Here is a 16,705-nt window from a genome sequence, read left to right as displayed (position 1 = left end):
TGCCAGAAAGTTAGAGACTTGCTTTCCTAATGTGCTTTCTATCTTACTCCCTGAACCCCATCACCATAACTCAGACTCTACGGATAAATGTCACTGCTTAGCTCCACAATGTTCCCACTAAGCAACTCTTTTGGGCCTCTTATATATATTTCTCTTTGATAGCACCCTCCTCTGGCCCTATTACTGTTTCTCTTTCTCATTTCCCAGTGTTTTGCTTCAGGCATACATTCCACCCCAAACATGCTTTTAGAATATGCCAATGGTTTGCTTTTATCTCCAAATGAAAACTCCCACATGGCCTTTATCTATAATCATGGAATTAGTTAATAAAAGAAAAAGGATTCCCTTGATGACTATTTTATGTGCAACTTTGGCATAGCTCTCTTCCCACAGAGAGAAGAGGAGTCTGTATTGAGTGCCTGACACATTTATCCTTACAATATTTGCCTGAGGTTCATATTGAAAACAAAGAAAGGTTTTGCCAAATTATTTTAATTCATGTAATTTTCAACATAAAATTTTCTGGATCTAAAAATCTAGATATGGAATTGGAAGAACTGATAAGCAAGAGTAGTATTTGCTCATTTATCAGCAAAAAAATTTGAACTTCTAATAGGTGATGCATCCTGGGATGATAACAATGAGCAAAACAAAAGAAACAAAAAAAATCTTCTTCTATGGAGCTAATGTTTGGTAACCAGAAGATTCTTAGCCTATAGCAAATGTCAGAAGTTTATCTGAAATACTCCATGCACATTCCACAAGAATATTTATTTTCTTCATAAGAGTTTCTATGCTCTCAAGTAGGATAGAGTAATGACTTGGTTTTTTACCATTAGAAAAAGGTGGGGTGTTGCCTTTAGAAAAAGAATAGGAAACTTGCTGTCTCTATCTAAATGTCTGGAATAGGGCATATTCTGTTTTCCTTTGTTGAGACACCTTCTGAAATAATAACAGCCACACTTTATCTGCTCTCCTTTTGAAGAGAGATAAAGTGTCGAGGATTGAACAGAAGCAAGACTGTGTAAGAAGAGAACAACAATAACTAGGATGGTTTGGGCAGGCAAACAAGAACCATTAAGCCTTTATGTATGAGGATTTCCAGGGTGAAGAACACTAACATCCTTCACTCAGAGGAGAAGAATCAATGTATGGACTGATGTCAAGACACAAGGATTTCAATAAAGAAAAAATATATTGGCCAAGGAAGTCTTGGACACTAGACTATAACACCAGGAGAGAAGCTGTAGGACCAACTCAGTCAATCTCTGAAAATAGTAGACATCCCCTGATACCGCACACAAGTGAGAAGAATGACTTTATGGAGACGAATGGTCTGCTGTTCCTTCTTGAGTACAGACTGCTATTCCCTCTCTACTCTTTTAGATCTAAGACCACATTTAAAATATTTTTTGGGCTGTTTAAATATCCTCCTTTGCTTTTTATTTGTTCTTTCCATAGCATTGATCTCTTCTTTTGAACTCTGTGTCTATGTTATTAACCACATTATCACACAATCACTTAGAGAATTAACAGAAGTCTAGGACTCTGGTCTTTTGACTACTGCTTGAGCTGGTGCTACTGAAGACCACTTTCCCTGGGGTCTCTGCCTGAAGGCCTGCTTCACATCAAAAGCCAACCCAAATCCATCTTGTACCAAATTTCTTTCTTCAGAAAAAGACTAAGTGTGACTCAAGCATAGTTAATAAAATTGCAGCTGAGATAAGACTGTGAGTCATCTGTCATACCCTGGTCTCTCTTATACTAATCAGTTGTGAGAAACATTTCAAAATCAGAGAGCAGCAGTGAAGAAATATGAGATATTCAGACTTCTTGAGGCAATTAGAGACTAAAGAGCAGAAGGCAAATCAGTCTTTCTGCCTCAACAATCTTAAATACACACTGGAAGTAGACTTTAGAGTCACATTATTTGTGACAGATTTTGACCATAACGCATTTTCTAAGAGGACATAAAAATTACTCACTTCAGGACAAGCATTCCACCCTCGCATCAGCAAAGACGATATGGGTTTGGGAATGGAATAGCCAATGGGAGGCCTGATGTGGTGGTAAGCCATGTCTGCTGCTGCAGCCGCTGCAAAACAAATGGTCATGTCAGTTTGAAATCCGTGTGTTTATATCAAAAAACAGGAACAGATACACACACAGGAAGTCATCAAAAATCAATTTGTATAATGTCAGTGACACTTCAAAGAGACCTCAAGACTTTTTTTCCCTCTGTGCTTTTAACAAAATAGTGGATAATTTTATAGTCTATCTTTATAATTGTTCATTCATTGGTTGTTGATTCAATAAATAGGAGAAGCGAGACTATAAAGGAGCAAATGACCATATAAGGAGAAAGTCATTTAGAATGTTTAAGATATAGAGTATGTACACAATGTTATTGGAAGCAAAGATTGAAAGGTGGATTGGACAAGACTGTATGATGTCATAACTTCAAGGTAAAGGAGTTATAGTCTGCTTACCAAGACATGGGTTACTGCTGAACTTAGTACTTTTAAAGGCAGATATATTACTTTGGAAAAACAGATGTTTAGTTAAACTCAATTTTTTTACTGGGACGAGGATTCTGAAATTTTGATTTTTAATATTTATAAACTAGTTATTACTTGTTAAACTCTGTTAGACACTTCAAATTCATTGTTTTAGCAAATACAATTCAATCATTAAATTCTCTAATATTGCCAGCTTGCATGAATTTCTAAATAGTGCTTTTGTCCAATTCTGTATCACTATGCTATGGATCTTGGGACTTCGCTGTGTATTCCTGGTTGCTCGGTATTTTTCTATTCTGAAAGCAGTGAATTCTATGCCACTTTAGAAACCAAACTCACAGCTACTTTTATCAAATAAATTTTGTATCAGGTATTATGATACACACACACACACACACACACACACACACACACACTTCTTGAATCCTCTTAACAACCATCCAAAGTAGGTAGATATTATTGTATATGTATATGACAGTTTTTAATTTATAAACATTTAAGCATCACTAATAGTTGGTAGAGCCTTTTGTTCCAAAGTTCATGTTTGAGCACATGACACTGTTTATTCCTCAGAAAAACTGTTCCTCAACAGTTGGGGAATAAAGTTCTAGGATATTGCTGCTTCCTGTTTTCTAGCTTATATTTTAGGCATATGTCTGTAGCTTAATGACTTTTGAGATATAACCCATACACACTAAATTTTCCCCACCAAAATCCACTCCCATTTAATTGTTTATCCATCTAGATCTATCCAGTAGATTTTGTGAAATTTCTTGGAGTGTAACTGTGTAACTTAAAATACATTTTGCTGTACAGATTATTCTGAATTACTACCTAATTTTGCCAATTGTGAAGTTAACACTTGTTTTTTTGCAGAAATTAAGGAAATTAAGAGAAAGATTAAGGAAATTAAGAGAATAAGAAAGAAAAAAGTGTTATCATTTAGCGGTAACTATTATTAAAATATTTTGAGAATTTCTTATGTATTCTTTGTATCAGGAAACTTATGCTGATAAACAATTATGTAATTCCTTTTTCTTAAATTAAAGCATTAGGTTAAGCAATTAAGCATTTCTCATTTCTCGTGTTATTAAAACTCTAAGTTAACATATTTTTAATGACTCTGCACTTGGTGTGATTTACTTAATCACTTCCCAATTTTAGGTTGTTCCAAATACTTCAAAGAATCTTTTTCATTTTGTTTCTCTGTTTCATAAGTTATACATTTATGACATATTAAGGAGTGAGAATAATATATCAAAGGGCATAACTACTTTAAAGATTTTGGGACATAATGATAACCTATTTCCCAAACAGTTGAATTAATTTATACTCTGAACAGCAAGTGTGTATGAGGGTTATAATTATGTCTGCACCAGGGAAATATTTTACTACTTTGAGAGACAAAAATATCCATTTGCTCTTGTTTAGATTGTGTTATTACTTATCACATACATCACTGCTTATCAAATGTGTCTTCTATGTCACAAAAAATTAGCCTTGTTTGATTCCTTTCATTGGTTACTCTTGATGATTTTTAATTCCTTCTAGAATTAGTAATACAATAAGCAAACAAGTAAACTACTGCTTAATGATCACTGATCTTCTGTCTTTATTCTACATTGTTATCTTATAACTATTTGAATAATTCTGAGCTGGTACCACTATGAGCACATAACCATTTTAGTGAACATATTTAAGTTAATTAGAGGTCTCCTAACGTGTGGAAAGGGACCAAGCATAAAATGAGCTAAACTCAGATGCAGATCCCAATCATCTCCCTTTTGAGACTTTTAGATTCAGATATCAAGTGTATAGAGTTACTTGTTTTCTTCTTGGCACTGTGTCTGGAAAATCAGTGTAAGATGAATGATATTTAATTCTTCATTATTCAAAGTAGATTCTGCAAAGTTTTGGCATCTCCTTCTCCTGTTTGATTTATGCACTCTTGGCAGTGATACTACTCATTATCACCTCACCAGAAAGTGGGCAGTGCAACATGAGGGGTCATGGAATTGAAAGTTGTCACCTTCAGATGGTTTTGTCAGTCTTGTCTATGTGGCCAAGCTGTATGAACAGCTGGGAAATTTTCTGGTATTACAGATTCAGGAATGAGACTGTCAGCCCATTCATCAAATTTTTACCTTGATTGTTACAAAAATATGTAAATGTTGGTTTCTATTTTCACAAGGAAAACTTTGCCATTAAAAGAGAATAAGACTAAATTTCAAAAAACTACTATGCATTGAGCAATTTATTATTTTTCAACACTATTCTAAGATAATTATAAGTAGTTTATTAAAAATTAAAACTAGCTTCTACAGTAGAACTGTCTCACAGAGTTCTCTGCAACAATGAAAATATTCTTTTGCACTGTACAATATGCTAGCCTAAGACTCCTGAGCACTTAAAAGGTGGACAGTGTGACTGAATTAAATTTGTTTAATTTAAATTTAAATAAATTTAAATTTAAACAGTCATGGCTAGTGGCTTCCATATTGAGCAGCACAATTGTAGAGAATAGCTTTCTCCCACTCCCATTACCCTGAATATTGAGGCTTGAGTTAAACAAAATTTTATGATTCAACCTCAAGGATCTATATAACAATGGAATCAAATTGTGGATTTAAGTTCTTCATTATTTATCCATATATTATAAAAAAAATGAATGAAGATTGTCAGTGTTGCCTTTCAAAAGAGCAACCAAAACAAAATGTGACAACCTTCATCTGTTTATTGATAAATCAAAATGTATTGACTATTCTATGTAAGTGATAATGAGCTAAGAAAAATATCTGGTGCTATTGCTTTTGGTAAGATTGGCAAATGCATACATAGTTAATGAATGAATTCTTCACTGCTTTTTATGGTTCAATTATAGATTCTGAAATGTGTTTCCTTTTTCCTGGAATGTTCTTCCCTAGCCTCTTGTCTTTTATAATATCTGTTATTTTCTAGATCTTAGCTTAAATATACTGTCTGTGGGTGCCCTTCCTATTACTTTTCTAGCATTCTATACTATTATAGCATCCAGTGTACTCTAATGAATTGTCTATTTACTTGCTTGCCACTGTAGACAGATCACAAGCTCCTTGAGTCCAGAACTACGTCTTTTCATGATTATATCTCTGCCTAGGACAGTGACTGGCAATTAATAGGTATTCAAAAGGAATGCATTGAATGAATAAGTAAAAGTGGTAGTTAAAAATGTCCCTTAACTAGATAGATTCTAATAGGACTTGGTAAACATTTGGTGAATATATGACTGAAAATATAGATTAATGACAAGGAATAGTTTACTCATTATTACATTTTCTGAACAGCACAATGCTTAGTTGTCAAGAAACATTGACAAATGAATTTTATGTTTACTTTAATATTAAATTACTACATAATCGGGTAAATTATTGAGATCTGGTGGTAAATTCAATCAATAACATTGTCTTTTATTCAGAACATTTGGTAAGGAGCTTCAGTAAATGGAAGCATTATTACACATTAAGAAATGCCCTTAATAGGGAAATCTGGAGACCTAATTTCTCTCTGGTTTTGCTCTAAACTCTCTGGGAGATCCTCATTAACTCAATTTACCTCTGTGTGTAATAATATCACTACATGTAAGATGAAGCAGGGAATATAAAGTATAATAATGTTGAGCAGTGTACTGGGGACAGAGAGCCATGCATTTATGCCTTGACAACACCTCTTAACTAGCATGTGACACTGAGCATGTGTCTTATCCTCATAGGACCTAAATCATTGGGACTCACTGTTAAAATATCCATATAGCACCGAGCACGTTGTTGGCTCTCATCAAGTGTTAGCTGTGTTGTTGCTGTTATTATCACCATGTACAAATCTAAGAGTTGAATTGATAGCTTTCAGTCCACACTTGATATCATAAAACATTATTGTATGTTCTCTGTTCTATTTAGACCACCAAAAACTTTTTTGGGGGGGTGCTTTTGAATTCTTTGGGTATGAATATCAAGTAAAACTTTACATTGTGTTACTGTAAATTTAAAGGCTACAACCTACCTCATCTACCACCAGGCCCAGCTCACAACGTGACCATTTGTGGAAGGGACAACTTTGCAACTCTCCATGATGAACTATGTATTCCCTGCTTAGGAACAAATTGGTACTAGTTTCTGAATTCCTAAAGTTAACTTTTACTGTTTTCTACTTTATAAAATTAAATGTAGGCATTCATATTAAAAGGAGAAAAAGGAGAGCAATACAGCAAAATATTTTGTTAGTAAGTATTGACCAATATAAAACAGCAGAATATTTTTTCAATTTTGACTGTGTGTATGTGTTCTGAAAAACACAATTGATTCTATTCTATTGTTTTTAATGAGACAGGCTGTGGTGAGACAAAGCAAATGTGTTCTACCATCCCAGCAAGAGCTAAGACACATTCTTTGTTAAACTGACACTTTTCAATGATGTATCACCAGAGTGTATAGTATCTGAGAGAGACCATGAGATTGCAATCTTGAGATTTGTACTAAGAATGGCTTAATTTTTTAAACCACATCCCATTCTCATTACATACTGTCAGAAGAATAGATTAATTTGCACCATTGTCTGTTCTCATTGCAATCTTTGTCAGTGTAATGAAGTATTGGAATGTTAATATCAGCTATATTCATACAAATATCACCATCTATTGGACCGATTCGATCTTTCCAGTGATCTGCACTGTGATTAGTTGACTTTCCTCTCTTCAGTGATAAACTGAAAAGAATTAACACAACAAACATGGAATTTAGTTTATTCCTATTTTCCTACCACTTTTCCATATCATCAGCATATTTATCCATGCTGAGATTAATATATTCAGGACGTTTTAGGATCCTTATTATACATGGAAAAGAAAATGGCCAACTAATATTTAAGGAAAGGTTAAAAACTTGAATGGCTACAAAAATGAGAACTGTGGAATACTAGTGTCTCTAAATGTACTATAATTCATATTTTTAAAAACTATATGCAAGATCAAAAAGTCTGCAAGTCATTTTTGGCTCCTGGTCTCCACATCGCAACTCTGAATTAAAGTCTCAATATGAAGTCTCACCAAAACCTGGCTATAATAAATTGGCAGATGCTCTTAATTTGCTGCCATATCCCAGACTTAGTTAGAGCTTGGCATTAAGGAATCCCAGGACACAGAATCGGGTCTCCTTGTGAACCAGCTGGCCTCATTCAGGAAAACAAAAGGAAAACTGGAGGCTCTTTTCTTTGGCCTCAAACTATGATCTGAAAGTGGTGCACAAAATTTAGTTTCTGGTTATAAGGAAATGTGATTGGATAAAATATGTATTGATGGGTTAATTTATCCCAGCTTTCTTCTTTAGTTTCTTATGATATATTAGAGGAGACAAGCATAGGAGAGAAAGTCTGAGAATCAGGTGTTGATATCTTTCTCTGAAATGGTTCCAGGACAGCTCTTGCTTGCCAGGTTGAAGCAGCTCCCTTTTCATCTTGCTTAGTTCTTCTCTCTCTGTTGGCTGTACCCTTTGGCTCTTTTTCTTCTCAATCTTATCATTTCTCTTACAGATCTGCTCCTTCTCCAGTATCTGTTATCATCCTGCTGGCTGAGTCAGAAGGCTGGGAGTCACTGTTGACTCCTTGCTCTCCCTTGTGTCCCCACCTCAGTATGTTTTGAAGCGCTATTCAAATCTTCTCGAACCAACCTCTCTTTTACCTTCCAAAGGCATTACTCCAGTTAAAGTCTTACACATTTATTCTAGAAGAACTTGTCCCCTTGCCTCCGGGTATTAATTCCAATTCCTCCTTTCCTTTGTAACAAGACAGAATATTCTAAAATAATAATAGAGTTGTGTTATATCCCTTAAAATTCTGCACTGACTTCCTTTGTTCCACTGTTGACACACACAGAGGCCTATAATGGTTAGTTTATGTGCCACCTTGACTGACTCAAGGGATAACTAGATAGATGGCAAAAAATGATGTCTGGGTGTGTCTTTGGAAGAGATTAGCATTCCAGTCAGTAGACTGAGTGAAGATGATCCACTCTCATTAATTTGGGCAGACATCATCCATTCTGCTGAGGACCCCAGTAGAATGAAAAAGCAGAGAAAGCTCAGATGAACTAGCTATCTCTTTTGGAGCTGAGACATCAGAACTTCAGGACCTTGGGCCTTGAGACTCTGGAACTTACACAAAAAGCCCTCCTGGGTCTCAGATCTTTGGACTCAAACTCAATCATACTACTGCTTTCTTGATTCTTGATTTTATGGAAGGCATGTGTGTTGTAAGGTCTTCCCAAACATGATAATCAAGTGGGCCAATTCCCATAATACATTTCCTCTTGCTAACTCTATTTATTCTACTGGTTCTTTTTCTCTGGAAAACCCTGACTTACACAAGGACCTTCACCATCTGACTCCAGTTTTACAGCATATGTCTTACAAATGATGTCCTTGTATTCTCTGATTTGTCCCTATTGAATTATTTATGGGTTTTTCATGCCACTGGACCTTGCTGATACTGCTTTCTGCTGGAACACCTTCCCCACCTCCCACTGTTTACCTATTTAATTAACAATTGTCTGTTTGAGATGCAGTTAAGGTATCTCCTGCTGTAGGAATAGGAATCCTTTCCTATTATTCTTTTCCCACCTTCAGTCTGGGCAGGAGGACCCTTCACAGAGCACCTACAGCCCTCTGTGCTCTCTCTAGTTAGGATTACTGCATCTATTGTACTTTTCTTACTTCCCCTTGGCATTATGAGTAGTTTGAGGGCCTGCGCAATGCTCTATTTCTCTTTGTTTCACTTACTCTACACCCTTCTTGGCCCAAAGGAAGCATTAAAAAATAATAACTAATCTTTTTTGAGTACTACTGTTGTCAACTACTGCCCCAACATTTTGAGGTACATCCTATTATTGTGATCATTTTAAAAATAAATTCAGGTAGAGTTAGGTTAGGTTAAGTAACTTGCACAAACTCACGAGACTCATGCTTTTACACGTTAGGCCAATTCTCTTTAGACCCTAGAGTGTTAGCCTGAAAAAATGCTTTCTTTTAAAAAGTTAAAATAATTGCCAACATTTAAAAATCATTAGATTTCTAAACAAATAAATTATGGTAGCAGTAAGCAGGCATACCTGTGCTCCCACTCAGTCCCATTTGGCTGCAGCTAGGCAGCAGCTATCAGGGCACATGATTGCTCTTCTTTGCACTATTGTGCTTTGAGCCTGCTTCCATTGGCCCTATGGGCATTTGATCTGGTGACCTGAAGTGGTGGATGTGAAAGCTTTTCAATTCTTTTAAAATCTGAGCTTAAAAGATTAATTTGAATATGTACTGTTGAAAAGAGACCCTAACTTCAAGTTCCTCTGAATGTCCACCTATCTCTTGTGTGGGAGTCAATGCTAATATCACTGTTCTACTTTTATATTTCTCCCAGGAGGTAGCTTGCTGCTAAATTCAGAAGGATGAGCCTTGTATTATGCTGCTACTACCATAATTGATAATGCTGTCCCACACTGTAGTCATGGATTTGTTGCTCATTGTAAATAGCTAATATGTACCTCATATTGAATCTGATGCTTCACATAATTTATTGCTGAACATATGCTAGATTGCCTAACCACCACAATGATATTAGCAGTCTCGTTTCTTGATGCATGGTCACTGTCCAACTCGTACAAATTCAGCATCTATCATAAACAAATTCTTTTTCCAATAAAGGACTATAAATTTTAATATCTGGGACATTGGAACCAACTTATTCTTAGGCAAGTCTTCTAACTTTTTTTTATTAAATAATATTCTCCCCTTATGTGAAGTAAATGTTTTCTAGTGGGGGGGCGGTCCATGAGACAGGGAAACTTTATCTCCTTGAAAGTGTCATTTTATAATTGGCAAAGTATAATGGCATAGAGAAAATTGCAAAGGTATGAGTAAAATATGACGAATCTATGATAAATGGTGACATGGGAAATGTAGAAAACGGTACTTAACATGATTATGGAGAATTAAGGAAGTTTTGGGGAGTAGGATTTTAGGTTAAAGCTAAGCTCTAAAAGTAAATTGGAGTTAGTAAGATGGAAAGTGGGGAAGAGTGTTTCTGACAAACACATACAAAGGCATGGAGGGGAGAGGAAGTGCGCAGGGGAAATGAAGTCACTCCCTGTAGTTGGAACACATATGACAAGTCACGTGAGGTGAGAGGCAGACCTAAGAGGAGAACAGGGACAGGGTCGTGAAGGGCTTGCTAGATTATTGTATTTTATTTTATCTTCAGATTAACATGTTTTAGTTGTACATATGTATGTGTTACAGTGCGATATTTCAACCCAGGAATGCAGTATGCACTGACTGAATCATGATAACTAGCACTTCCTTCTTATCATTTCTTTATGTTTGGAGTCTTTGAGCTTCTTTCTTCTAAATCTGTATAAAATACATAACAGGTTATTGTGAATTGTAGCCATCTGGTGCTTTGCAGCACCAGAACTTATTCCTCCTATCTAACTCTGTTAGTGGTACCCATTATCCTACTTCCTTTTATCCCACAACACTTTCCATTCTCTAGCAATCATTATTCCACATTCAGGTTGACACTTGTGTTTTAGCTTCCATGTATCAGAGAGAACGTGATGCTTGTCTTCCTGTGTCTGGCTTATTTCACTTAGCATAATGTCCTCCAGTTCTACCCACTTTGCTGTAAATGACAGGATTTCATTCTTTATGATTGAATAATATTCCATTGTATATACATACTACATTTTCCTTAACTATTCATCAGTTAATGGGTACCATCTCTAACATAATATGAATAGTGACACAATAAACATGGGAGTGCTCTCATTGGTATGTTATGTATACCCAACCAAAAGTGGAATAGCTAGTTCATACGGTAGATCTACTCTTAGTTTTTTGAGGAATATCCATATTGTTTTGTATGAATGTACTAATTTGCATTCCCATCAACAGTATATTAGGATGCTTTTTTCCTCCACTTCCTCATTAGCCGTTGTTATTTTTTGTGTTTTTGATAACATTCAATCAAATTGGATTCAAGTGATAGACTACTGAGGTTTTGATTTGCATTTTCTTGATGGCTAATAATATTGAACATTTTTCATCTATTTCTTGACCATTCATGTAGATTGTTTTAAGAAAAAATTTTTTTATATTAAGAGCAAATGAAAAAACTAGGTATTTTAAGCCAAGCAAATCATATGATTAAATTAGAATTTTTAGATAACTAGAAGTAGCGATTGGTAGGAAAAAATTGTAAGGAAAACTGAAGACAAGGATAATGTTTAAGATACTAGGCAGTATTCTAATAAGGATGAAGCAGTGGAGAAGGTGATAAGTGGCTGAATTTTGAAGATATTTGGAAAATGGGGCTGAAAATAAAATAATGAAAGAGAGAGAGAGAGAGAGAGAGAGAGAGAGAGAGAGAGAGAGAGAGAGAGGGAGAAAGAATAGGAGGGCAATTAAAGAACACAGGAGTAAATCAGAAGAGTCATGGGTGACTTTGAGGTTTAAACCTGGGCTTCCTAGACAATAAGAATGCCATATAAGTACAGAATCATAGGAAAACTTGACTTCATATTAAATCTTTCCCTTGGATCTTTCACCTTGCAATTGTGTGGGTTTTCAGTTTACGAAACATCATTTCATTTGAGCTTCACAGTAATATTGGTGATACTCATCATTAATGGCAATTATTGAGAAAACAGTTTATGAAAGGTGGGAGGTGAGATGAAATGCAAAATATTGAAAGCAGCAAAAGAAGGCTATTGTAGCTAGAGCACAGAAGAAGATTGGAGTATAAAAGACTAGAGTGAAGGAAGTAAAACAAGGCTGGAGTGACTGGGGCATTTTCACTGGATGAAACTGAATGAGTTAGGCCAGAAAAAGAGGATCAGGTTGATTCTTTCAGGAGCTATTAATAGTTTTTGCCTTTCAATCCTAAGAATATAGGAAGCTACAGGATAATCTTAAGCAATGGTGACATAAGCTAGTTTATGTTTTAAAATACCATTCCAGTGGATGTGTAGAGATTGAAAAGGAAGCAGGGACAAGAGGAAGCAAAGGTAGAATAGTCAAAGGCTATTTTCATGGTTCAAGTGATAAAGCTGGTAGTTTGAATTAGGGAACCAGGATGGTGGTGGAAGAAACTGTGAGAAACCAATAGGTTTGAGGTGGATATTTAAAAAATTCTATTCAACACTATACTAAAGGCCTTTGTTTGTGTAGGAAGATAAGATAAAAAGATTTAAAAGACATACAGATTGAAATGAAATAAAATTTTATTTATTTACAGATGACATAATCACCTGTGTAAAAGTCCCAAAGAATGTACCAAAAATAAAACAACAACAACAACAAAAAACCCTATTGGAAGGGATATAAGTGAATTGAGCAAGTTTATAGGGTACTATGTTATTGCTTAAAATCTTATATTTTCATATGCTAGTCAAGAAACTTTGGACATTAAAGTTTTAAAAATGACATTCATAATAGCATCAAGAAACAGAAAATTTATAGAGATAAATCTAAGAAAGGTATAAGACCTGTATACTAAAAAGTATAAAATACATTGGGAGAAAATAAAGAATTAAATGAATGGAGCGGTATACCATATTTGTCAGCAGAAGACCCAATGTACTTAAATGTAATTTTTTCCCATATTCATTTATAGATTCAGTGCAATCTAATAAAAATTCCAAAATTTTTTTGTAGAAAAAGATGAGCTGATTCTAAAATTTATATGAAAACAGAAAAAAAAATGAATAGCTAGAATAAGTTTAACAAAGAAAAGCAGATTTGGAGGTTTCACATTACCTAATTTCAAGACTTAGTAACACTAACTATCAAGATAGTATGGTATTTACATAAGTGTAAAACATGGGTCAATGAAACATAAAAGAGAGAAATCAGTACACATGCACTGTCATCTGATGTTTTTTACAAAGGTACCAAAATAATTAAATGGAAAAAGGGCAGTTCTTGTCCCCCAACAAATCATACTGAACCAATTGGGCATTCATATTTAAGAAAAAAAAAAAGAATAACCAATTCATACCATGCTACAAGAATGAGTGCAGAATAGACCTTATAAATATAAAAATTAAACCTACAAGACTTTTATATAAAACATAGGAGGAGGTCTTTGAGTTCTTGGGTGAGGCTAGAATATTTTGGATAGGTTACACGAAAAGAAATGGTTTAAAAATTTGATGTGATGAACTTCACTGAAATGAAAAAATTTTGCTCTTTGAAAGTCATCAATACGAACAAGAAAAAGCAAGCCACAGACTGCAGGAAAATCCCTGAAATCTACATAGCAGTTGAAGGACTTCTGTGTAGAATCTAAGAATTTTTAGAACTTGTTAGACAATTTGAATGAACACTTTATATAAGTGATATGAATACCAAATAAACATATGAAAGAATTATCAATGTTATTCATTATTATAAAAAAGTAAAATATACAATGATATATAATCATATCCTAATTTAAATAACTAATTTATTTATATATTTAAATAAAAATTATCAAACTACTGGTAGAATCAATAATTGTATAGATAACTTGGAAAAACTCTTATCTTAAAATCTAGCAATCCATCTCATGTGTTTATCCATGAGAAATGAAAACCACCATGCAAAGACTGAATGATTTTAGTAACTTTAATTATAAATGTCCCAAAGTGAGAATAACTCAGTCAACTTACAAATGCATGCAGCATGGGATATTACATGGAAGTGAAAAAGGTTGAATTACTGATAAGCAAAATATAATTTCATTTATAATACATTCTGGAAAAGGCAAACCTGTAAGGACAGAAATCAGATCAACAGTTGCCAGGGACTGAGATGGAAGAAATAGATAGCCTTCAATCAGACACCTGGAACATTTTGGAATGATAGAAATTTCTTTATCTTGATTGTAATTGTGGTTATACAACTGTATATGACTGTATATATTTATTAAAACACATTGAACTGTTCATCTAAAAGGGTAGATTTTTTTTTCTGTGTTTAAGTTATATTTCAATAAGCCTGATTTTTAAAAAGATTATTGTAATAGTTTAATTAACAGATAGTGGCCTGAGCTAGGAAGGAGGTGACTGATGATAAGTGGTAATCATTCCCTAAGATATATTAGCAGATAAAATCAACAGATTCAGGTGAATGTATTTGTACAAGGGGTATGGGGAATAAAGATGTATCTCTCTCTCTCATAAAAACATACCATAGTAATCTAGAGTTAGAATTGATTTGTTATATATCCAGCAGTCTTATGAGAATGCAAACTCTAAGACACAGAAAGTACATCAGAACTTCTTACAAATGGCAATGTCAGTCAGTTCACAGTAAAGTCATCACATCCATACTATAACAAGGGCAAATATCATTTAAAGTTATGAAAAGTATACACAGAATGATTAGGACAATTACATCATTAGTGCATTCAAAAAACTATGTACAGAACATGTAATTCCTAAAAAGCACCCTATTGGGAAAAATACCTTGAAGGGAGAGCAAATGATGTGCTTTTGCTGTGTACATCAGTACTAATAAATGATAATTTTGTTAGGATTTTTAACTTGTTAAAAGGGATATTTAACTAATTTGCCTGTTTACTTTATCCTATTGATACATTATTATAGGGTGGTTATTAGAAGATCACAATATAATTCATTTAAAATTTATGATTTGACAACTGATTTTCAAGGATCGTAGGCACTAGGAATGCAAAGCCCTTAAAGAGTTTCCAGTACAGTGTGACAATACATGAAAGCATCACAAGTAAAATTGAAAAGATAGATGGAAATAAAATTAACCTTCAATATAAATTATGTGCACATTTTACCATGATTAAATTCCTCATCTCTACTTTCTACATGTAAGCCAGATATAATGTATATTATCAATGAAAATGAGGATTACTCACAAAGTTCGAGTTTGAGAATGTGTCCATATGTGTAATACAAAATTATTAGGAAAAGCAATTGAAGTCCCGATAAGGTATTTTCACGTTGCTACTTTTCCATCCTATATACATATTAAAAGGGTATTTCTAAAATTTAATCTCCAAAAGTAAATAGAGTACTGTCTACATTATTTGCCCCATATGACCCTAGTTAACTGCTTGTTTTATTAAAAACTGATAAATCAAAGTCCTAAACTTTAATAAAATATTCCTATACTTCTGTGTCTAAAATCACCTTGTCATTACCTTTTCTGAATTGGTCACCACCTTAACACAATGTAAGATTGTTTGCTTACCTCTTCTCCTTTCCATTCCACTGAGAATAACTATTTGGGGGGAAAATACTTTTTGAAGCTGTGAAAATGCTCGGAACTTTGGAAAGCAAGGAATTTCAGTGTCGCCTGTCTTACCTGGCTTAAGGTGGGCGAAAGGAATCTCGCCAGTGAGGAGTTCCCACAGACACAGAGCGTAACTGAAGACGTCGGCTTTGATGGTGTAGCGCGTGCACTGCGTGAACACCTCCGGAGCCATCCAGCGGAGGTTCTGCGCATGGAGAAGTCACAGCGGGTTATCAAGTGCTTGGGTGTCCCGCACAGAGCACAGTCCGAGTGAGGACTTGCTAAGGGTTCTTCTGATATACAGAGCACTTTTTTTTTCAGTCATTACAAGATCATCAAATACATAATTCTTCCAAAAAATCACCAATGTTATTCAAGTAACTACCTCATAAAATGATTATCACAACAGCCACATTTTTTTTTTTTTTTTTTTTCCTTTTTATAACCTGTGAGCATCTTTTTCCTGGATGAAAGCTTCAGAATATCCAACCATAGGGCATAGCCATAGGGTTTCCGGAGGCACCCTCCCTAGTTAGGCCTTCAGGTTGTAATTGAGGAAGTCTCTAATTTAGGCCCACAAATAGTCTCCACGGTTAAGGAGAAAAAGGATCAGAGTTGTGCCAGAGTATTGCAAAGAAGTAGATTCTTCACTGGCAGGATTAAGTCTATCATATTTTCCTTGTTTGCCCAGATGGACTATTTCTGAATTCCATTGGGGAAATATTCCAGAAAACAGGACCATAAGATGTTACAAGATTCTCTATACAAAGTTGTAGCCTCATGTGTTTTAATGACATTATTTACATTCCTTTTATTTGCCATTACGGTTTAAAAAATATGTTTCAATACTGGGTTGCAAAT

General features: G+C 34.6%; 1 protein-coding gene across 8 annotated transcripts in view; it reads right to left on the bottom strand.

Annotated features, from left to right (window-relative positions):
• TNNI3K (TNNI3 interacting kinase) overlaps positions 1-16,705 on the bottom strand; it is a 285,366-nt gene that overhangs the window by 74,714 nt on the left and 193,947 nt on the right. For all 8 annotated transcript variants that reach the window (XM_079128911.1, XM_079128916.1, XM_079128915.1 and 5 more), the window contains 2 exons: positions 15,917-16,049; positions 1,986-2,095 (listed from right to left, as the gene is read on the bottom strand). In XM_079128911.1, coding sequence (XP_078985037.1) covers positions 1,986-2,095; positions 15,917-16,049 — 243 coding nt within the window. The remainder of the gene's footprint in view (positions 1-1,985; positions 2,096-15,916; positions 16,050-16,705) is intronic.

The sequence above is a fragment of the Sciurus vulgaris genome, assembly GCF_902686455.1.
Source record: "Sciurus vulgaris genome assembly, chromosome: 1".
Taxonomy (NCBI): Eukaryota; Metazoa; Chordata; class Mammalia; order Rodentia; family Sciuridae; genus Sciurus; species Sciurus vulgaris.
The sequence above is the reverse complement of the archived record's forward strand: the minus strand, read 5'-3'. Positions and strand labels throughout refer to the sequence as shown.